We start from the raw sequence: 25,067 nt of genomic DNA, 5'->3' as shown, positions 1-25,067 counted from the left end.
GTGAGAGAGAGAGAGAGAGAGAGAGAGAGAGAGAGAGAGAGAGAGTGAGTGATAGTCGTTTGCAGGCATTGTAATCCTCTTCAATAATCAAGAAAATTTCTGGTGTGGCTCCTAAAGATGTAGGCACATTTGTCGAATCTTATTAAACCTAGTGTTCTCTCCTTTTATTTAGCCCAACGAATGTCAGATACAAAGCCCCGCACCTCATTAAGATCATATTGGCATACTCTCCCAAAAATAAGAGCAGACCCTTGTTCTTTCCTACAAAGTTTTCATTTTGCTGTGATTCCTTGCTTGCTAATTGTTCGTCACAAGATCTGGAGGCATGTTGCACGAAGGTTCTTTGATAGGTTGTTGATAGATAAACCCTAACAGACATCCAATCACAAGAGTGATAGAAGTTATATCTCTTGATTAGAAGATTATCAGCATAAGATAAGCGGGATAATTGAAGAGATCTCCACTTAGGGTGATATTTGGAAGAGGGGTTATTGTTAAGGACATCCATGCATCTTGACAAATATTCCACCAAAGTGAAAGGTAGGATGAAATAGGATCTCCTTGACTTAAACCTATTTATCCTGCAAAATATCCATAGATCTCTCCGTTGATCCTAAAAGAATAATGCACACCCCTGACATAAGTCATAACCCAATCAATATATTCTATGAAGGAAGCCAAATCTTATAATCACAGCTAGTAAGAATTCCCAATTGAGAGTCATATGCTTTTTATATGAATTTTGACCACACCTACGGCTAATTTGCTTTCTACTATAACATTTCACAAGATCCTGTGCAAGCAAAACATTATGAACAATATTTCTTCTCTTGATAAAAGCACCCTAATTAAGACCAACCACCTTAGTGATCACGTTCTTCAATCTATTTGTCAAAATATTAGAGATGCACTTGTATAGGACCTTATAGCAGGGGATGGGTCTAAATCAAGAGCAAATATAGGCAAATCAACCTTCGAAACAAGAGTGATGGATTCACCTCTCTCAAAAGCTTCCCATGTCTACAAAAATTCTCTACTATTGCATAAATATATTTATCAATGACATTCCAAGAGTTTTTGAAAAAATTGCAAGAGAAACCATCAGGTCTAGGACTCCTATTACCATTAATTTAAAATAAGGTTGCTTAAATTTTTAGTGTGTGAAACTATTCTGCATAGGTCAAAGTAGCTGTCATTGGCAATTTTACCACCTCTGTTAATAATTGAAGGGTCCACCTTTGGGACAGCAGAGAGTTTACCTAGTAATTTTTTTTGTACAATCTGATGATCTCCCCTTAGATTTCGTTGTCATTAGTAAGTTAATCACCTCTTCATCATATGATGCAATAATTTTCCTGATATGACTCATTTGCTTAACTGATGCATGAAAAAAAGGAGTATTATCATCTCCCTTTTGAATCCAATGAATTTTAGCTTTCTGCTTCAACAGTTGATGTTCTGCATCTAGACTCTTCTTGTATTTAGCAATTTTCTCAGCCTCTAAAGTGTATAATGCAGTATTATCAAGATTAAAATTGAGCCACTTCTGATTTTCTTCCAGTTTCATTTTATAGGTGTTAATCATTTGCTTCATCTTACCAAAGTATTGAGGGTGGAATGATCTCAACGTCTTCTTAACTGGTTTTAACTTTTTCATAAAAGAAAGGACAAATTTTCAAAATCAACCAAATTCGAGAATTAATTAGCAAAATCGACCTATTTGAACTTTAATCAGCAAAACCGACCCTTTTCTTCCAGCAAAACCGACCCTTTTCAGAAGAAAAGGGTCGGTTTTGCTGCTGAAGGTTTTTTACGACATACACGGGACTGCTAGTCCCGTGTATTTCGTGGCAGTTTCGAATAACACGGGACTAGCAGTCCCGTGTTTTTTCCAGAGACCAACATCTCTGCGAAAATGAAGTGCACGGGACTGCTAGTCCCGTGTATTTCGTGGCAGTTTTGAATAAGCTAGTCCCGTGTTTTTTCCAGAGACCAACATCTCTGCGAAAATGAAGTGCACGGGACTGCTAGTCCCGTAGCAGTCCCGTGCACGGGACTAGCAGTCCCGTGCATTTCCTGCACATTCACTGAAGTATTTCTGCTACTGGAAAATTCCCTGTACAAACTCATATTTCAAATGCAACAATCATAAATTACACCATTGCATAAACATATATATCAATTCCCTGTACAAACTCATATGTCAATTCCCTGTATAAACACATATCAAATCTAAAAATCATAAAATACACCACAAACTTACGAATCCAAATCCAACAAATCACACCACAAACTTACAAATCCAAATCCAACAAATCACGCCACAAACCCACTTACAAATCTAATAAGTCACACCACAATCTCAGCTACAAATCCAAAAACCATCTATTGTCCCGAAATATGTTTGTAATGTACATATCAAAATAGAATTGTAATTTATATAACAATACCGATTAGCTTACATACATCCAAGAACTCTTCTCCTCCTCCTTTGTCTTCGGCCTCCTCTATCCCGACCTTCGATGAGTTACTGATCCGGTTGCGTTTGTGGTTGTGACGGTCCAGCTCCGTCGTCAACACGTTGGGAAGGCCCAGCTTAATTGTCGTTTCTGCGTCGTCCTCGTCTGTGTCGTTGTTTACGTGTGTATACTAATTGCGCTACTTCTCGTCCATCATGAAGGTCTTCATGAGTTCGATGTAAGGCTTGGTGAAGCCTCTGCATTATCGACTGATATATTGATGCATGTTTTTGTGCTTCGAGATATGTACCTATCCTCCAATACCAAGTGTAGTAATCTGATTCCTGGGGAGTTGGCTCGATTTGCTCAACAATACAAAAATGTCTATCATTCCATCTGTGTATATAATTTTGATGCTCAGCTGCCCAGTCCTTTTGTTGGCCTCCTTTCTTCGCCTTCCTCTCTATTTTTTCAACAGATTGCGGAACATGTTGTGCAAGACCAAATTGTCGAAGCACGCGGTCCGGTACATACATTTCTACTATCTCGAAACATATTAGAGGAACTTTGGCTCTCCATATAACTGGGTATTTTGTGCATATCGGGGGTAGATGATCAAGAAATGGGGTGTAGGGCTCCCATTCCATCTACAGAGTATTACATATAATTGTTGCATATCATTAAAATGAAAGTTGATATATAGAAGAAAAAACTTGTTTTTATAGAAATGATACCTGAAAAATCTTTATGCGGTCAAGCTCATTTCGGTAGAAATCTAACTGTCTCGCCGGGGTCTCGTCAAAACATTTTTGGACATTCCATCTGTGTTAGTTTCAAAATTCAGTACCAAATGAATAACTACAATTATATTTACTACGTTAAAAAATATAATACCTGCATCCTAGTGGAATTTGTCCGTCTAATTGTAAATTCACGCATAGTCTCGGCTTCAAATGCAGCCTCTCCCATGCCCATACTTGCAGTAAGCTGAGACACCCTTTGAGGTCACTATTTTTCATGAATGCAACCTTAGACATCTCTCTATATAGGTACGCCAAAACCGCACTACCCCACGATAACGCACCACATGTGTCCAAGTCCCCGATAAGTGGTAACCACCTAGCATTTTCACAACATTGACTCTGTTATCAAAATAAGCTAAATCAACAGACATAATTGTAAATACTGATAAAAATGATACCTGGCATGCACTTTATCTTTACTCGAATCTGGAAATAATATTGAACCGATCATGTGCATAATGTATGCACGTGCATGTTGCTCAATCAATATTTGCGGCGCATCAAAAGGCAACGGTACCGAGAATGTATTTTTTAGCCACTTCAATTTAATATTTCCTCCAGGCATTGACTCTGGAGCTACACCTAACAACTCCTCACACTTGTCCGGCCAAAAATGTCTATCACTGCCGGTAACGCACGGACCATCTATGCGGAGACCAAGTATCATAGCTACATCCTGTAGCGTAATAGTAGACTCTCCCATTCGGAAGTGGAAAGTGTTGGTCTCCGGCCTCCACCTATCTATCAAAGCGGTGAGTAGGGGCCAATCGAGCCTCATCCAACGAAGCTTTGAACATGTCAAGAAGCCGGCCCGTCCTACAGCTGCTATTATGCGCTCATCCTCTAGATGCTAATGGCTATGGCTGAGGCTATGATCAACCATAACAATATCCGGGCCTCTCTGTAAAGCAAATGAATATATAAGAATACAATATTATAAGAATGCAATATTGAAATTATAAGAAACTTAGTTACCTCTGTAAAGGATATAACATGTGAACGGTGTCGAGGCTGGTCATATAGGACCTCATCACTAGTCGGTCCAGGCTCCATGGTGTATATACCTGCACATACAATTATAACATATCAATAACCGATCCATGACTAATTATATTGTCTACATTAAAATAAATCACAATTTAAATATGTCAATTATTACCAATTAATTTCTATCTATTGAGTCTAGCTGGACAATGAGGTCGAGTATGTCCCGGTTGTTTGCAAAGACTACATTTTTTATGCTTGATAATTCCTTCTCGTCCTTGATCCATGATTCCCCTAATTCGTACAGATCGTGGTCGACCTGCTTGTCTCTTGTATTGAGGTGGAATTAGCCGTGGTACAGTATATTCAGGCCAATACCGACTATCATCGGGTGGATGAAAACTCTCACTGTATGTCTTTCGGTAATGAATTGTTGAATACCATGGTGAACAATACCGATTATATGGAATTCTCGCACCACCCGGCTGATTGGAGGAAGCCGCAAGAACATGTGTACAAGGTATTTTTTGAAGTTGTGGTATGTTACATGTACAAGTGCAATCAACATCAAACAGTTTAACGGTGTAGATACCATCATAATCCTGCACCTGCCATTCATTGTCATTGAATACAATAATTTGACATAATCTTGCCGCCTCAATTCTTCTATGCAAAATAGACTCATTCTTTGGTGTGTAACGCGTTGTCCAGTCTACACCGTCCTCACGCCTTTTGTTGAAGTATGAGTTTAGCCTATAGAACGTTCTTGCAACCAATGATTGTATTGGCATAGCCCGTGCTCCTTTAAGAACGCCGTTAAAGCTCTCAGAGCAATTAGTTGTCATCATGCAAAACCGCACACCATCATCCTTACATAATGCCCATCGATGCTCGAATTGAGGCTTCAAGTTATGTTCAATCCAATTATGTGCATCTAATGACAAAGACTTGATCTTCTCTCTATAATGTTCATACACTAATGTATCGGTTGCACACCCAGCTTGCCACAAAAGATTTTGTAAATTAATATCACCGTGTTTTTTCTTAAAATTATCTCTTATATGCCTCAAACAATATCGATGGTGATGTGGTGCACCACTTCTTCTTCAATCCTTTAGGCTTCAGATGAGGATACTTATCCCAGCAACGATCGGCCACATGCCCTGTCTGCTTGCAGTGATTGCATGTCAATCCTGCTTTCCCCGAGTCAACCTTCTTCTTCTCATCCTTAGACTGAGAGCCACCCGTCTTGCTCCCCGATGGTTTGGAATCCCCCTTTGTCTCATTGCCCTTCTTCTGCCTGCCCTTAATGGCAACGGCCTTCACGCTCGCCTCTGCGATTGTCTCCACTGAAAATAGCTTCATCTCCTTCCGGATGTAATCATTTTAATGCCCCGCATATCATATACCCTTTGAAATATCTGACTTGCATTTAGATCAAGTTCAGCTCTAACTTCAGGCATAATTAGCTTACATATATAAGAGGAAGATGCAGAATAATGATCGACGTCCACCGACGGATTGCAACATGTATGAAGCCCGCAATATCTAGATATTACAAATTGCCCATTTGTTGATTTCCTCACAACGGCATTTAGCAACCAAGTGTAGGCGTATAAAATTGCTTATAGGTCCCTTAGTATAGCTCGACACAAACCGACGAACCAACGAGGCGACGAGGTTGATGAATCGCACGCAAGCAACGGAATACATCTATTCATGTGTGGAATCAAGTCAAGGGTTCGAAGAATCAACGAGTCATCCAAACAAGAGCGGACTCGGATGAATCACGATCGAATCAAGATCGGTTTCAGACTCGAACTCAAAGGTGGATTTACTGCCAAATCAGGAATCAGATTTACTGCCAAATTAGGTCAACAAATCAACCGCACAGCCGAATCACGGATAAAACGGGAACAACAACAAAACAACGGAACCCAAACACCCTGAGGGGCTCGGCCGAAACCCCATGCCGGGCCCCCCAGGGGTGGCCGGCCACTTGTGGCCGAGCCACCTCAGCCCAGATCTGTGCCTAGGCACAGATCTGGGTGATACGCGTTGCCGTGCGAGCACTCTTGATCGCGAAATTATCAAGAGTGGGTAAAGAAGAAGAATGACAGAAGAACACAAGAGTTGAATTAGGGCGAAGGAAAATACCTTCTCTAGATTATGAGAATCAATTGGATTTTACAAATCTCTCTCTCACAATCTCTCTAGATCAAAGAACAACCTCCCTGATCTCTTTTCTGATTACAAACTGAGTTCCTAACCCTAGAAAAGTCGTGTTTCTATTTATACTAAACAGAAATCCCAACTGGAGCAGGAAATAGACCCAGGCCCGGATCCGCGACGCTGTCGACCGTAGTGCCCAAGTCGGTCGACCGGTCAGAACGACGAAATCTGGAAAATCGATTACAGGGTTCTGCCCAAGTCGGTCGACCGGTCAGAACGACGAAATCTGGAAAATCGATTACAGGGTTCTCCGGTCGACCGTAGTGCCACCATCGGTCGACCGATCTCAGTCCCGAGACACAGTTGGGGTCCGTGCACGATGCGGTCGATCGCCGTGACCACGCCGGTCGACCGGACAGAGTCCAACTGTAATTTCTGCAGTTTTGATGAATCCTTTCGACTTCGTTGCTTCCAATGGCCTCGTCCACGACTCCTCTACTCTATTCTCAAGATACCATGAGAATCATCTATCCTCAAGCTCCCATGAGGATCGCTAAGCTCCCGAAGAGAAGATACACCCGTATCATCTCTCTAGGCTTTACAACCGATGCCACTCTTCTTGGAATCGACCCCGTCTCTCACCAACCACTCCTCTCGGTGTACAAGTGTAATGCAATGTGTATCTCACAATGATGCTCAATTATAATAAAATGTTCTCTAATAGGATGAAAACTCAATGAAAGCTCAATCTCATAAATCACAATCCCACAACCCAATATATAATGTATGGAATGCTACAAGCTCAAATAGGGTGTGTGTGATGATATGAGTATAAACAAATTCTAACTCAATTAACAAACTAGCAATAAATGATAATATGAAAATCAGTAACAAATTGCTAGAGAAAAGAGTTAGGAAAATTCTCTATAAATATAATAGAGGATGAAGATGATTGAGGATGAATTCCTCAATTGAAAGAGCAAGCCACCTCTTTGAAAACTCAAACTTAGAAACTTAAACAAACTTTTAAACTTTTTTTAAACTCTTGTTAAAACCCTCTTTTATTTATATTTTCAGATGAGAACAATAGGGGTTTATATAGAATGAAAAACCAAGGCACAAAACATAAGAAAAAACCAGTAAAAAGACAAAACTGCAAAAGGCTGGAAATATAGCCGTTGGAGCTTATCAGTCGACTGACGGAATGCATCAGTCGACTGATGAGCTGACCGTTACATACGTTTTCCAGCTCATCAGTCGACTGACGATCTTATCAGTCGACTGATGATCACATTAGTCCACTGGTCAGTTGACCAAAACACAACAGAGAGAAAAATAACAATTGCAGGCACTTTCATCAGTCGACTGATCAGTCGACTGATAACCAGTTATCAGCCTGAATTGATTTTTGAAAGTGAATTTCAAGGCTCTATTAAAAATAGCAAATAAATTCCAAAAATGTAAAACTTTGGAAAAAGTTTATAATCATAGATATGAGCATGTTGGAAAAAGAAATTTTCAAATTGCTCTTACCATTTGTGAAAACTCAGAAATATTTAAAAGAGCAAAAATACATGTTTTTCAAATATGTTGATTTTGACATTTTGGCTCAAATCAAGTTCTGAAAACTTGTGTAATAGTTTTATGGACATATTAAAATATGTAAACAAGATTTGTGAAGTCCAAAACATATTTGAGTGTGTTTTGCATAAAAACACCTATTTTCATAAAAATTCACAAATGTAGTGTGTGTTTATATTTGAGCTTATAGAATTAACACACATAATATAATCCTATACTAAGTATACCAAGAGAGATTCTTCTGAAGCTTGGACTTGAGTAGATTGACTTGTTATGCATGGCTTCAATATATCGTGATAGCTCAAATTCTTGAATATATATGTATATATTAAACAACACAAAACAAAACACTGAACACACTGTTAGTTGTAAATTGTTTGTTAAATCATTCTCAAAACAAGAGACCCAACAATCTCCCCCTTTTTGATGATGACAAATAATTTACCAAAGCCAATTGAAAATGAATACAATATGCTCACAAACAATCTCAATCGCACTCCTTAATTTTCTCCCCCTTTGGCAACATCAAAAATGGGGAAAATGTAATAAGAGGGCTGGAAGCTCCCCCTACATATAAGCATAGGTGAGATAGAAAACAAAATAGGGTTTCTCCCCCTATTTAAAAGCCTATAAGAATGGTTAGCCACAAAGTATAATTATATGAGGGTTGTGAAACAAGTATATATAGAGAAAATATAACAACCACATCCACACATTTACATAGAGGCAGAAAGATTTGAACCAAAATTTGAGTTTCTAATAACTCTCACATGTTCAACCACAAACCAAGCTTACATAAACACACAAGACAATAGTCACATACTAACCATAGTGCATACAAACACAAAACAAACTAAATCAAAGTTACTACATCAAAATGTTTTTCTAAACAAAAGTTAAGTACATAAAAATAAAAATATATAATCTACAGCATGAAGATGAAGGTCCTGACCCGGAGTGGGAGAGGATGGCCGCAACAAATCAAGGATATCAGAAAGCTGACGCCTCAGGCCATCTACCCTGCCAATCATCTCGACACGAATCTCCTCTTGCCTACGCTCAAGATCGCTCAAGCGCCCATAAACTTCCTCCTCTAAGCTGTCTATACGACGGGCCAAGAGATCAGGCATATGAGAGAAAGCAGAAGGGGAATGGTGAGAAGGCCTATAAGATGAGTCAGAAGAGGAGGACTCAGCAGATCCTGCAGGATGAGAAGGTGGAGGTTCAGGAGAGGAGAGTTCATCAAGTGCATATTGGGTAGCCGGAATACCCATGCGATTCAAGGCGGCGGAGTCAATAAGAGGTCGAATTTTTATTGAAGGCTCACTAGCAAGATTAACACCGAAATGTTTGAAAACAGTTGTGAGAATGACTCCATAAGGAAGGAATTTTGTGTGGGTGGAAGCCATAAAGTCAAAGATAACTTTCCCCCAAAGGACATCCCTATTGCCAATGATGGCATAGATAGCATTGGAAAGGTCTTGGGAGTAATGATCATAACCCCCTGTTTTGGGGATTAAGTTATAACTAATAATTCTCCCTAAAACCTTGGCAAGAAATGTAGTGTTATGAGCATCAATAGGGAAATGCCTGCCAGGGAGGATAACAAGAGGGTCAATGGTAGGATCACCAAACACAACATCACCTAGGAGGGTATCTCCCCTCGGTATCCCAAGGATTTTCGCAAGTTCATTTGCGGTGAAAAGAATTTGTCGACCCTTGATGACGGATGTAATAAAAGGAGTACGAGGGACAACAGAATTTATGTTCATATTAGCATAAAATAGTTGCACAAGATGTAGGTAGTATGGGGGTACATTAACAGAGTCAAAAAGATGGTATAAACCGACATTTTTGAGAACAGTATCGACATTTAGTTGTTTGCACTCCTCGTAATTCACAAAACTACCCGGAAACATTTTTAATTGACATAGATTGCGATACTTTCCAAGCAAATTAGGAGAAATCAATTGATTTTCATAAAATTGCAAATTTTCCTCACGGGGGTTTTGAGATCCAGGAGTGGGAGTAGGAGCTTGTGAGGACGAGACTTTTTCTCGACTAGTTCTAGGACGTTTATTGCCTCGGTTCATGATTAAAGAATCAAATTGAGGGATTAAGAACAGATTTTAACTCCTAGAGCTTAGAAACCCTAATATAAAATGAACCCTAGATCTGAGCAAGAAAAAGAATAAGAGAGAGAGAATGATACCCTCTGAGAAGGCTCAGACCACAACAAGTCGACGAAGAAGCAGCAATCGCCTGAGAAGGGAGCTGGAGACCGGCTTCGGTTGACTGAGATGTAAGAATCGGATTTGAAGAAGAATTTGGGGAAGAAACACCGATTGGGGTATAGCGGAGATTGAACGGATATGATGATCTCTGAAAAAGAGTGAGCGGCCAGGATTTTATAGGCAATCGGGTCGAGTTTAAGACCAACCGCGGAAATCTGAAACCCAAAAGGCAGACGAGCTCGTTAGTCGACATATCAGTCGACTGATGGCATCAGTCAACTGATGTGTCGACTGATAGGCTGAAAAATAGTTTTCTCATATAAAACTTGATTTTTGAGATTTTAAATGTCTATAAAAATATATATAAAATTTTATACTTCATAGAATTAATGATTAAACATATCTCAAGAAAAAATTTCACATAAAAAAATTATAAAATTTTCAAAGGAAAATATGTATATGAAGTTTACATAAAATCAATTTAAAACACATCCTATAAAACAAAACTCATAAAACAAAACAAAATTAATTTTGTTTTGGCACCTAAGCATTTTTAGTGCCGAAAGAGTTTGGGACATGACCCCCATAATCTAAATGCAAGGCCCTAGGGTTATGAACCCGTTTGGGCGTATTTTGTGCACAGATGCGGTCAAAACAAAAATCATAAACATGACCCATACGATTGTAATTTGTGCAATGGAAGGGTTGAAAAGGTTTGTGTTGACCAAAATGTTGTGCACATAACTCATTTGCAAAAATTAATTTTTCTTTAAAACTATTTTGCAAACGAGAATTTCTTCTCAAATCGAAACAAAACTTGGTCAAATGACCAAAACGACCACAATATCCACACTTATACACATGAGCATGTTTATGATTGTCACTATGTGTGTGTACATGTGTATGTGATGAAGAAGCTTGATGGGATGGACAAATATGATTTGGCTTGTTAGGCTTTTGTGCATTATAACAAAATTTGGCAATATGGCCTTTACAACCGCAAATAGAACACTTGTAAATTTTGTTATACATATGTGCATAGTGTATAAGTTTCTTGGAGAAATTTTCATGAGACTTTGCACATATATCCATAAGCTTCTTATTATTTACAATGCAAGTTTTTAGTATTGAATCTAAAGAAGATATTCTTCTTTTAACATGATTCAACTCATTATTATCCACACAAGCATTGTTATTAGAAGTGGAACATGTACTATTAATTTTGAAGGAGTTAAGCTCTTTTCTAATATTCTTAACTTGTAATATAGCATCACATTTTTCATGAAATAAACTAGCATTTTTCAATTTTAATTTTTCATTGTATTCTTTAAGATTTACATTTTCATTTGCAATGACATCAAACTTTGTAGCTAGTGTTTCATGAGAGGATTTTATTTCGACATGCTTGCTTTTTAATTCAATATAGCTATGTTACAATTTTTTATAATCATGCATCAATAATTCATAACTATGTGCGAATTCATCAATAGTAAGGTTATTTTCGTTATCGGACTCGCATACCTCACTTGAGCTATCGTCTAGTGGTCGTGTGCATGATGAGGCTCCTTGTGAACTGGTAGAGGGAGCCGCCAACGATCGTCGGATCGCCTCCAAGTTCCCTTGATGTGCTTCAAGTAATTTCCAAATTATGTAAGCACTATCAAAATGAGCAAGTTCGTTAGAAATATTTGGTCCAAAAGCATTATGCATAAATTCTAACACCAACTTGTTCATAGTAAACATTTTCTTGTCATGATTGCTCCACTTGGATTTCTCCGAAGTGGACACAATATAAGCATTGTCAATTACTTCCCATAAATATATATTTTTAGACTCAACAAAAATTTTGAATCTACTACACCATTGTTCAAAAGGGAAGCTACTATATCTAGGAGCAACATTTATATCGTAGCCAAAGCTAAACATATCCATAATGAAAGAGCAAGTGAAAAAGAATAATATCAAAACAAGATTAGCAACAATATAGAAGCTTGGATCGTTAACTCAAGACGGTTAAACCTTAAATCAAGAGTACCAAGCTCTGATACCAACTGAAAGTACCCTAGAGGGGGGTGAATAGGGTTATTGCTAATCTTACTAGATATTAATGCAAATTAAAACTTATTAACAAATATATCCAAACAATATTGAAAATCAAATAGATATATGCAAGGATATATTAACAAGAGAAAACACGTGATGGTGCGAAAACGACAATCACAAACACAGGATATGATCATAGAGTTCGGACCTTCCGTCCTACGTCTCCACTCCCCACTCCTGGGAAGAAATTCACTATCACAACCGGGTTTTCTATGCTCAACCGAATAACGTATACACCTCACAATACGGTTTTCTAGTTTACCAAAAACTTTACAATAACACACTTATAATCACACTCTACACTCTCTAAGTGTTGGCCTAGCCCGTGTCCTCTTCCTCAAGTGCTCGGATTTATAACCTCTCTCTAGGCTTTACAACTGACGCCACTCCTCTTGGAATCGACCCCGTCTCTCACCAACCACTCCTCTTGGTGTACAAGTGTAATACAATGTATATCTCACAATGATGCTCAATTACAATAAAATGTTCTCTAATAGGATGATAACTCAATAAAAGCTCAATCACACAAATCATAATCCCATAACCCAATATATAATGTACGGAATACTACAAGCTCAAATAGGGTGTGTGTGTGATGATATGAGTATAAACAAATTCTAACTCAATTAACAAACTAGCAATAAATGATAATATGTGATGATATGAGTATAAACAAATTCTAACTCAATTAACAAACTAGCAATAAATGATAATATGAAAATCAGTAACAAATTGCTAGAGAAAAGAGTTAGACTCAATTAACAAACTAGCAATAAATGATAATATGAAAATCAGTAACAAATTGCTAGAGAAAAGAGTTAGAAAAACTTCTCTATAAATATAATAGAGGATGAAGATGATTTGAGGATGAATTCCTTAAATGAAAGAGCAAGCCACCTCTTTGAAAACTCAAACTTAGAAACTTAAACAAACTTTTAAACTTTTTTTCAAACTCTTGTTAAAACCCTCTTTTATTTATATTTTCAGATGAGAATAATAGGGGTTTATATAGGATGAAAAACCAAGGCACAAAACACAAGAAAAAACCAGTAAAAAGATAAAACTACAAAAGGCTGGAAATATAGCTGTTGGAGCTTATCAGTCGACTAACGGAATGCATCAGTCGACTGATGAGCTGATCGTTACATACGTTTTCCAGCTCATCAGTCGACTGATGATCTCATCAGTCGACTGGTCAGTCGACCAAAACACAACAGAGAGCAAAATGATAATTGCAGGCATTTTCATCAGTTAACTGATGTTATCAGTCGACTGATCAGTCGACTGATAACCAGTTATCAGTCTGAATTGATTTTTGAAAGTGAATTTCAAGGCTCTATTAAAAATAGGAAATAAATTCCAAAAAATATAAAACTTTGAGAAAAGTTTATAATCATAAATATGAGCATGTTGGAAAAAGAATTTTTTAAATTGCTCTTACCATTTGTGAAAACTCAGAAATATTCAAAAGAGCAAAAATACATATTTTTCAAATATGTTGATTTTGACATTTTGGCTCAAATCAAGTTCTGAAAACTTGTGTAATAGTTTTATGGACATATTAAAAGATGTAAACAAGGTTTGTGAAGTCCAAAATATATTTGAGTGTGTTTTGCATAAAAACACCTATTTTCATGAAAATTCACAAATGTAGTGTGTGTTTATATTTGAGCTTATAGAATTAACACACATAATATAATCCTATACTAAGTATACCAAGAGAGATTCTTCTGAAGCTTGGACTTGAGTAGATTGACTTGTTATGCATGGCTTCAATATATCGTGATAGCTCAAATTCTTGAATATATCTGTATATATTAAACAACACAAAACAAAACACTGAACACACTGTTAGTTGTAAATTGTTTGTTAAATCATTATCAAAACAAGAGACCCAACAATAATATCTTATATTCTTATTGTTTATAGTGTACTACTAAGTAATGACATATACCAAAATAGTTGTCTCTAAGCATGAATTGAGTCTTTTTTCATGAGTTTGTTTCTCTATTTTTATAGGCACCCGACCATGAGGAGAATATTGATGAGCCTATTGGTGATAAAAATGGCGAAGATAATCCTATTGTTGATGCATATATCAAAATGAAGTTCTTACTCATGAGGAAGGTTATAATTTCTATAATGCATATGTCAAACTTAAGGGATTTGGTATTCGCAAGGGCCATACATCTTGGTCAAGAAAGAAATATACAATCATATCTAGAACCTTTGTATGTGAAAAAGAAGGATTTAAATTTTTGAAAGATAAAAAAGAAGATGGTAAGAATATAATTTGCAAGTTTGATACAAGATGTTGATGCAACGCAAGGATGGTTATTGGACTTGTTAGAAGCAATGGAAAATGGATGGTCCAAAATTTTAACATTAATCAAAATGGCCATTCGTTAACCACCCCAAATTAGGTAAGGAAGCACTAATCACATCGGACGTTTTATTGAGCTCAATCAAGAAAAATGTTGATAAATAACGACCATGGTTTACGGCCTTCTACCATTTGTAAGGTTGTAGACATTGCTCATGGAAATGAACAAGGCTTTCTCACTCAACAAGAATGCCAAGATCATCTTATGGTGTTGTGACTAAATATAAGTAAATTTAAAGATTTATTATTAGAACAAGTCATTAACAATTTACCTGGTCATTTTCAATTATAGAAAGTTGTCTATTAGTTTGTTCTCATAATCATACACTAGTGCCTTTCTTGGATAGTTGTGAGATTTAGATATGAAGCCTTCTTCATTTATGTACTTCTTTTTAATAGCCCCCTCAGTACTATCCATGATCTGGATGATGCATTTCTTCTTTGTACCTTCTTTGGACTGATCTAGATGCGAGTAAGGTGAACTAACAGAGGGTCCATCCTCCTCTTTCTCTTTCTAACAACCTGTTTGATGGATGGGGTGTCCCTTTTATTATTATTGTCGCCTTCCTCTTTTTGAGAAACCTCTCTGTAGAGTTGAAATGCGTATAATTAACAAAGATATACTCAAGTATTATACGAAAAGAAAAAAAGGCAAAACTTAAAGAGAATAGAAAATTACAAACTCACCAAGCATCTTCTAAAATTTTATTTCTCTTAGGCTCATCATCAATATCTGCTTCCTCATTTTCTTCTTTAGTAATTTCCTCATTTTCATTTTCATTATTCTCTCCCTCTTTCTCTTCCACATTCACAAATTCATCAGCTTCCTTATCCTCTTTTCTTTTATTCTCTTCATTTTTATTTTCCTTATCCTCTTTCTTTTTGTTTTTATTTATGCCTCTAGCGCCACGCTCTTTTAATTCTTGTAATTCAGTAGTGAGCTTATTCAACTCATATGTCTTCTTCGCAATTAATACAATCAATTCAACTTTCCTTGATTCCTATAATACTATAAACAAGTACTAGTACTCATACTATAGCTACAAATAAATATACTAATAAAAGATAGGGACATAAAAATAATGAATTATTAGAGTAAAGATATATACAAATACTTTTGGAGATGCCCTATGAATAAAAGGAGCATTCTTTTGACAAATATCCATAAAAAAAACTTTAAATCTTTATAGAATTTGTTCATGGTAGTCCTCCTCCACTTTTCAGTATTCTTAACACAAAAGAGCGGCGATAGCCTTTCAATGTCTAAAGTACACTCTAGTTCCCCCACTAATTCATAAAACCAAACCTTTAAAAAGAACTACATTAGCATGTGCATAAAAAAATAATCATTGTCAAGAAGAAAAGTTATACAAAGTAATTCTCATGTAACTCACCAGTAATACGGAGAAAACACCACCCATGTAACCAGCATATGACCGCTCCCCTAATCCCCTCATATTAATAGACTTCTTTGCCTTATTTATGTCTTTGCAAAGAAAAGTAAACACTGCACGACACCAATTATATTTCTTCAAAGTAGACAAATGCTCTACATATCTAAACACCCACAAGGGACATATCCTACATGTTCGTGAGCATAATTTGAAGCCGATAATAAAAGACACAATAAGTTTCATATAAGTTATAGGGTCTTTATTAGCCATATCTACAATCAGCTCAGCCATCCTATCACACTTCCCCCAAATCACCGTCTTCTTTTACTCATCGACTTTCTTCTTGCCCCTACTCCTACTACTCTTCTTCTCCTTGGGTGTCTTATAATTATTTACAATTTGGGTATAGATTGTATTAGCCGCTGTTCTACTCATTCTTATTAGAATTCCCTCCTTTGGCAACCCAATAATTCAATGAACATCCTCTGTACCAAACACACAATCTTTATTCCCAGTCATAAATGAGCATTTATCGGGATTAAAATTTTAAATCAAGAAATCAATTGCTATTTGCTCATTGCTCAAGGATGTGAGTATCCGGAGGAAGTTGTGAAAAGGCGTCTCCTCAAGGGCTTTCATATGTCTTTCATCCAATACTATGCGCTTATCAATTAAATCTCAAAAATAAAAAAGATTGGAAGGAATTCTCAACTGTGTTATCATAGTCCTACAAGGGAATTATAATTCAGAAGGTTAATAATTAAATATAACATTTAACTGTCTAGTTGTGCTATAGCACAAATTAAGAATAGTTGAGGATATATTACATGCCGAAAAAGATGTATATAGACACTAACATTATACCTAAATAAATACTCGACATGACAAAATCACCATGAATTTTACATTAGGAAAGTTAAAAGTGCAAATTAGTAGGAAGTAAACATGCATATAGATATCATTAAGTTTGGAGATAGACCACATTCAGCTTAATCAACAGTTTCTACCTATAAAAGATTTTTAAAAAAACTTTGATGATAATACCAATGGTTTTCTCATAAAGTTTGGGGGAGAAAAGCCATATTCACCTGAGGCAAAATATCATTTCAGTCCTAAAATATCCTAAGAGAAAGAAAAGAAAGAACTTCTTCATTAATCCTCAAGAATTCACAATTACCAAAACTAATATCTTTCAATTTTGAACATTTTGATCTACACACTACATCACTTCACAAGTTGCATTAGGAATATCAGTATAGAAGGGAATACAATACCAATCGGTAGAGTACAAAATACAAAAGTTGGGCTACCAATTAGTTTGGACATAAGGATGGACAGTGTATAAACACAAAATTTACTTATGAAGGAGGTTTCTTGCATTTAAAGGAGGAAGATTTTGATTTTCAAGAAATCACGGATGTTGACCCTTTAATTTATTCGAAGCCATGACTTGGGGGCTACGGCTATGACTAATTTTGGTCGAGGTTGGAGGAGGACTGGAGGTCGGCGGAGCTTTGCAAAGACGTGAGGGCTTTGCTGAAGCGTCGAGGAGTCTGTAGGCGTCTAAAAATGCCTATGGGTGTCCGCACACAGCTCGAGACGGAGAGAAGACGATGAACATCGTTATCCGAGTCTAAGAGGATTATATGTCATCGACAAGCGCATGAACCGAAACGACGAACCAAGTGGCCCGCATGCGTCAATCAACACGCGCGCGTCAATCAACTCGCGTGCATCAATCAACACGCGCGCGTCAATCAGCTCACGCGCATCAATCAACGCGAGTCCAACAATCAGTTCGCGCGCGTCGGTCAACACGCGTGCATCAATCAACACGTGCGTATATCAACCAACGCGATTTCGATAGTCAATCCCGCAACGAAGCATGCAAGTCAACAAGACGGTCAAACACGCAAAACGGTGAAAAATACAAGTCCCGGAAGAGTCGAAAAACCAGAAGAAAGTGCCAAGCTACGGAACCCGCGCCGGAGCGGGACAACTGAAACCGACCCGCACCAGCGTGGGTCGGCCGAAACCGACCCGCACCAGCGTGGGTTGGGGGTTTTCTCGGGATTTGTTGGTTCCTGAGCATCCCAACTGATCTGATATCATCCCCAAACATTGTTAATCAGTTATTAACTGAAGATAAGGAGGAATCATTCATTCTTATCCCAAATAACCGCTTCCGAAGCTTATAAATACGAGCTCGGGTGCTTATTTCTCAGGGGGATTAATTATCAAGAGGAGGATGTGCTGCCGGATTGTGGAGTCAAAGGAGCACGAATTTCAGCGAGGGTTGACAGATCTTAGCGGGTTCTTCGGTATAAAGAAGGAGAGTTCGAGAGATCCGACGCCCGTTTCCCTTATTTCCTTGAGATCAGGCTTGGTCTTGATCTCGAGAAGAGCTACTGATTTCGCTTGGTCGATCTCAGCGCTTCAAATCAAATACTTCATCGGTGAAGACGAAGCTCTGCTGAATTTTTCATCAACCGAATCCAGATCAAAGGCGATCCACGGATAAACCCCGGCACAGGCAAAGATCCTACGCATGCAGAAGATCAATAAACGATCTCTGCGTTTGTTTGACGAGAACTGTATTTTTTCATTTTCATTGTGTAAAAGTCTTATAAAAAGACTATCTTTTTGTTTTCATTGTAATGACCGAAGTTGTAATGAATACCGCAATGAATACAATAATTTTCGACGCAAACAAACTGGCGACCACAGTGGGAGCCAACAGCTTCGCTGCCGGAGTTGTCGTGTCGCAACCTCGGATCTGCATACCGGTTGAAGAAGTGATCGAATACGAGTTCGACCAATTGAAGTTAGAGGAATATCTATCGTCCTCCTCCTCCAGATCCTCCGCCTCTCGTAAGTGAAGGAAGATCAAGACCCCCGTTGCTGCGGTAGCTGAACCTTGCAACGCCTTTCCGGCCTCCAATGAGTCCGGATCTGCAGATCTGAACTCCTCCTGAATCAAGGAGTTGAGTACTGAAGGCTGTTCGCGGGGAAATTCGTTGCTTTCTTCATTGATGTCATTGCTATCTTGAATAACAGTTTTTACGTTACAAAAGATCCGATCTTTTTTAGATCCGGTTACAATGAAAATCAAAAATAAAGAAAATCAAAATTACAACTTTTTCTCCTTGTGAACAGATCGCGAGCTCCTGTTATTCGGTCACTCGCTTTGGTGGGTTGTTTGCATGCGCCGGGGTTGTTTGCCGTGGACCACCGCGCGATCTAGATCCGGACAGATCTACGCAGTATAACGGGTATTATTTCACCAAGGAAATAATAGCCGGGGAGGATTGATTCACCAAGGAAACAATCGTCCAAGTCTCGGGATCTAAGACCAAGCTTAGATCCGGAGTATAGCAACGTAGATCTGAGATCTTGATCCCCTCGAACTCCTGCCTTTTCTGTGATGCGGATGCTCGCCGAGAATCAGATCCGAACGTCCAAGTCTTCAAGCCTTCAAAAACTCCGAGATGAGGTCTCAATCCGGCAGAGTTTCGGCTCTCCAAAAGTTCTTCCAAAAAGTCCTCTAAAATGATGAATGACCCCGCCTATTTATAGGCAACCAGATCTGTGCATTTGGCACAGATCTGGGCGGCCACCTCAGGGTGGCTCGGCCACCGAGCCACCCCAGGGTGGCTCGGCCTTGGCCGAGCCACTCCGGGCTTTGCGTCCGTCTTTCGGTTGTTTCAGACTTTGTATCCGCTTCGTCCGTGATTCGGTTATGCGGTTGATTGGTCTGAAATCGATTCGTTGACTTGATTCCTGATTTGGAAGTCTGGATCCCGATTAGGCAGTAAATCGGCTTTGGTGTCTGAGTTCGAATCCGTTATATGGTTGGATGACTCGTTGACTCCCTGGACCGTTGGTTTGATTCCGCACGCGAGTGGATTCATTCCGTCGTTCACGTGCGGTTCGTCAGCTTCGTAGCCTTGTTAATCCGCTTCGTTGCGTGTCACTTGGCTTCGGTGTTGTGGACTGACGTTCGTGCTTAGATACGTCGCCTGATGGTTCATTAGTTCGTGTTGAACCGTGTCAAGGGACCTATAAGCAATTTTATATGCCTACAGATACCCCCTCCAAAGTTTTCCAGTCTCGTTCTTTTATAGAAGAGTCTGGAATACTTTGGATATGACTGTCCCAACCTTCAATCGGTGTAACGGGCTCTTGGAATAGCTTCTATTCTCGATTCCTTCAATCCTCCAGGCTATTCGGTGCTTTGTCGAATGCTTGAGAGGGTTCCAGTGCTGCATTTATTGTCTGACCGTTGTCGGAATTTTGAATTTGAAGTCGATCCTTGATTTCCTGGCTTTTTAGCTCGAGTTAGTTGCTTCAACATGAAATTGACCATCGGTTGACGGTTTTGAGTCTTCATTGTGACGCGTTGTCCGGCGTGTAACACAGTTTATACTCGTAAGTATTTTGGAGTCTACACAGTTTAAGCTCTTAAGGAGTTGGAGCGGGGAGGTCTAGTTTATACTCATACACTCCTGGGAGTTATGTTGAGTTATCCTTAAGAATATTTTTAGAAAAATATTCTCCAGAAACTTCTCAACAAAGAGGAGGGAATAGTTTATACTCGTATACCTTATTGGAGTATTCTTTAGGTTCGAAATCTGAACCAGCCCAAAAAAAATGTGCCAAAAAGGCAGTATTTGGGTTCAAAAATCTCTCCGACCCTTCCAAATATATGGTAGAGGGGTTAAATAGGTGAAGGACTGAACCGTAGGTTGATCGAAAGTCGTTCTAATGCTTAATTCAGCTCCAATTTGAATTCTGGTTCAAATTTGGTTCAAACTGGTTCAATTTGGCTCAAACTGGCTCATTCTGGTTCAATTTGGCTCAAACTGGCTCATTCCGGTTCAATCTGGCTCAATTTGGCTCATTCTGGTCTGGTCTGGTCCAGCTAGGCTCAATCTGACTCAATTTGGCTCATTCTGGCTCATTGTGGCTCATTCTGGCTCAATCTGGCTTGGTCTGGTTCAACCCTGGTCTGGTCTGGTTCAGCCAGATCTGGTTCAAGGCTATAAAAGGGGGTTTTTTCTTTATTTTTTCTTTTTCTTCCTCTCTTTCTAGGGCCGGCCACCTCCTCCCTCTATTTTTTGATTTTCTTTTCTCACAAACCTCTTTTCTCCCTCCAAACTTTAGATCTGTATTAGATCTAGCTTTCCTTTGGATCTTGGACTGAGGAATCTCCCAAAATCTCCAAATAAAAAGTTTCTCTCAGGCCCCTCGAGCGTGTGGTTCAAGTTTCCTTAAAGGTCTCGCCTTTATTGGATTTTGGACTTTTCTTCAGGTAAATCTTCCGCCATCTTGATCTATTTCATGTTTGATCTAGTATATGGAGTCGCGGGATCACATATAAGGGTTGAGGGTGTGATTTGATGCTTCAAACTTGCCTTTTTTGGGGTAAAAAAAATGGGATTTTTTTCCTTTTCTAGATCTGATCCTTCAATTTACCTTGCAGGTTTTTATGTCCCGTATGGCGAGGGGTCAATCCTCTACCGTGGCGACTGATGGCGCGCCTCCCTCTTATGCCGGTGAGCCACTTTTTTCTGAAAATTTACAAATTAGTCCATTTTTTCTTGGAAATTTGCAAATTGGTCCTTTTAACCCCACGTTGTTCTCCTTGGTGAGACAATCGGGAAGAGCCTTGATTCTCCTTGGTGAGGATCGACGCTTTGAAGATAGAAATTTTACAAATTAACCCTCTTTTTTCTGAAAATTTGCAAATTGGTCCTTTTATCCCCACGTTGTTCTCCTTGGTGAGGCAATCGGGAAGAGCCTTGATTCTCCTTGGTGGGGATCGACGCTTCAAAGATATGTTTTGCTTGGTCAAAATACTATCTCATGATAAATAAAGGGGGCGTTTTGTCGCTGCGTTGTGCCTTATAAGGCAGGGATATATTGTCGATATACCCTATCTTATGAAGGCGCAACGTGGCCAAAACGTCACACCCTTTATAAGGCAATGACTCTATCTTACCCCTTCGTAAGATGAGTTCAATTTCCTTTTATAACTGGAATTAACAAACGTTTAATTGCTTGTTCTTAGTTGAATACCCTTCTGGAGCGTTCTCATCTCACGCAGTATACGGGCGTCGTGGCGAGTATTATTCGACCTCCGACGATGTTTCCCCTATCCCGGTCACTCCTCAGTTCGTCTTGGGCACATCGACTGAGGTTGCTCAGGCGGTGAAGGAAGGTGGGCACCGAGCTCTTCGACAGTTGATTACCGATGCACCTCTTGTGAAGGACGCCAGTTCTATTCAGCCTCTTCGGAAGAGTGATTTCTTATTTGGCGACTCTGTCGAAGACCCGGATGCCGTGTTTATTGAGGCTGAGCAGTGGCTTCATAAAACTGGCAGTGGCTTCATATACTTGCCGAAGATTCCTCGGCATCGTTCATTGACTGAGCTCAGGCGTCAGGCCGTGACACGGGAGATGTCGTGGCGCTTGACGGAGGAGCATGAGAGCGTCCATTGCGGCTACATCACTCATCAGGCGTTTCCTGGCTCGAGCAGAAGTCACATCACCGGATTGCGTCCCGGAGTACTGGGGCTGGATGCACCACCACGTAACGAGTTCCTCGCCACCGCTTCTACCTTGAGGAATCGCCTCGCTGCTCTAGGACGGGAGATGCCTGCGACGCGTCACAGGATTTATGGTTGGGTCCATTCTTTGGACAAGTTTTGGTGGACCCGTATGACGACGTATGTCTTGAGCCGATGGGGCGAGGAGTTGCACGCTTGTGGTTTATATGCAGCCGTTCGTGCCACCATGTATGGCTTGCCTGTCAGCGCAAGGCATTTCTGTGCTTTGTTCGAGCTTTATAATTCAGATTCGAACACTTTTCTGACCCGGCAAGGGGAATTGGGCTTGGCTCTTCACGAGATGCACAGGATTTCTGGCTTACCCATGGGACAGATGTTGTATCAGGAATACTTTCCCTCCAACCATGAATTAAGTCTGCTGAAGGATCGTATGCCCGATCGCTACGAGACTCTATGGGATCTCACTTGTCACTATCATATAGCTTTGGCGCAGTCTGAGCCTTTAGCAAAGAGGACTAAGACATTCGTGAGTCTGAAGCAGTTTGCCAATTATTTGTTCAAGAATCTGGAGAGTAATTCTGGCGAGGCTATTTGTGAGTTGGCCCCACTTACTCCCTCAGGGGTGAACATTCTGATGAAGAAGATTAACGCTCATTCTTATACCACTAGCAGTTCTGAGGGTGGTTTTCCTGCAGGGACTAAGTTCGAACCATTCTTGTGGCATGCTACCGCACCGATTCGACCCATGACTCTTCTTGCCGGTTTCCTCGCTATTTGGTTAAAGAAATGCGTGGTCTCATATCAGTCTTGTGACGCTCTGTCCTTGGAAGTACTCTATCCAGCAGTTCAGCTTGCCTACAAGAAAGAACTCTCACTTCTTCCGGTAATGGTGGCTAACATTCACCGAGGACTTCGACAGCTTTCTGGTGCCTTTACACGGAAGGAAAAAGAATCGCCGACTCAGATTCCCACTCTTAAGACAGAGCTCCCGTACACTTACTTGATGGCTTGGTTTGTCCTTCACCGTCCCGATATGATGTCGGTATCGAGCGCCACAGATCATTCCGTTCCTTTACTACAATAGCTTGAGAACGGCAAGTGGGAGGGGCGCGGATTTTCTGACGTCAGGCAGCAGCTGTAGGTCCATAAGTGTTGGACATTTTCCGCTTGCTTTCCGCAGTTCTCCGGCCGATACGGCGATAGTTTGACAGATGAGGAGAGGCCGAGAGAGTATCGAACTCACTTGGACATCGGGTGTTTTAACTGGCTGGTAAATATTAGGCCAGGTTATTTGACTTTTCGGGTGAGGGATCAGTGCTTCATAGAGCCATATCTACCCTGTCGATTCGCTCGTCAATTTGGCTACGATCAGCTTTACGTTGGGAATCCTCGTCAGCAGCTTCGGGCCCACGGCGGTTTGGTAGATGGTCTCCGTGCGTGGTTGTGGACCGTGACTGGCTGTACTGGTGCTAAATTCAGTCTCCCGAGTGCTGATCGGCAGTTGAACCTTACTTTCTTAAGCTGCAAGTGGTTGTTAGCAGCCAACAAGACCATCCCCGTGAAGCCGATTGCAGAGCTAGAGGCCGAGGAAGCTTCTCAGGTTGATTCCCGTAGGATTTGGGAAAATGCCCGATCACAGAGGACACGGAACAAGACTCGTCGGATTGATGAAGAGGGAAAGAAGACCTTTCATTCCGCAGACGAGGCTTCAGGCGGAGATCCTGAAGGTTATGAAGACCTTTCTGAGCGAGGTTTGTTATTCATCTTTTCCTTCCATCTTCTAGAAATATTGAAACTGACTATGGTTTGATGTTTCAGGGACCACAGTCAACCAGGATGAAGAGTTCCATCCCCTTCCCCAGGCGAGACCTTCGATTATTGTCCCCGCTGCTAGGCGGAAGAGATTAGCCCGCAAGCCGCGTGCAGCTTCCCGAGCATTTGATATGGACTTGGCTGGTGATGATCTTGCTAGTGACGGAGGTAACATCTACTCTGTAAACCACCTTCTTGGTTATTCGAAACATTGACTCATGCTTTTCCATCTCTATATAGGAGAGCGTGGAAAGAGCGAAATGAGTCCCGATTCCGTTCTTGTGTCTCCTGGTGAGCCTGACCCGCTGCCCCAGTTTAAAAGGCCTACAGGGGTTGCCGACATTAGGGAGGATAGCAATGTAGGACCTGATTCCGCAGATCCAGGTACATCTACTATTGACAATGTATCTTTTAGATGGTATACAAAAGAATTTGTGCATCCTCTAATCATCTCTGTACACCTTGCTTCTTAATGTAATGCATCTGAACATTCTGTTCTGTGTTTAACAGGAGCTTTTGCCGAGGCTGATCCTGCTGAGCCGGCTGTGAGACCAACTCCACCAGTTGACACAC

The 25,067-nt window shown here is 39.9% G+C and overlaps 1 protein-coding gene across 1 annotated transcript; it reads right to left on the bottom strand.

The window, feature by feature from the left end:
- On the bottom strand, positions 2,085–4,107 carry LOC109842115 (serine/threonine-protein phosphatase 7 long form homolog). Its single transcript, XM_020411026.1, has 5 exons — positions 3,661–4,107; positions 3,354–3,578; positions 3,194–3,281; positions 2,770–3,106; positions 2,085–2,116 (listed from the first exon to the last, which is right to left on the bottom strand). The coding sequence occupies exons 1-5, from the start codon at positions 4,038–4,040 to the stop codon at positions 2,085–2,087; spliced, it is 1,062 nt and encodes a 353-aa protein (XP_020266615.1). The 5' UTR covers positions 4,041–4,107.

This window comes from Asparagus officinalis, chromosome 5, assembly GCF_001876935.1.
Source record: "Asparagus officinalis chromosome 5, Aspof.V1, whole genome shotgun sequence".
NCBI classification, from domain to species: domain Eukaryota; kingdom Viridiplantae; phylum Streptophyta; class Magnoliopsida; order Asparagales; family Asparagaceae; genus Asparagus; species Asparagus officinalis.
This window is presented reverse-complemented; position numbering and strand designations above follow the sequence as displayed.

Excerpts from the sequence above, each read along its gene's own strand:
- LOC109842115 (XM_020411026.1), bottom strand. The coding sequence starts at position 4,040 with ATGAGGCTCGATTGGCCCCTACTCACCGCTTTGATAGATAGGTGGAGG. Across the intron at positions 3,579-3,660 it reads AAAGATAAAGTGCATGCCAG|GTGGTTACCACTTATCGGGG; the intron begins GTATCATTTTTA and ends TGAAAATGCTAG. Across the intron at positions 2,117-2,769 it reads CACTTGGTATTGGAGGATAG|GGAATTTTCCAGTAGCAGAA; the intron begins GTACATATCTCG and ends GAGTTTGTACAG.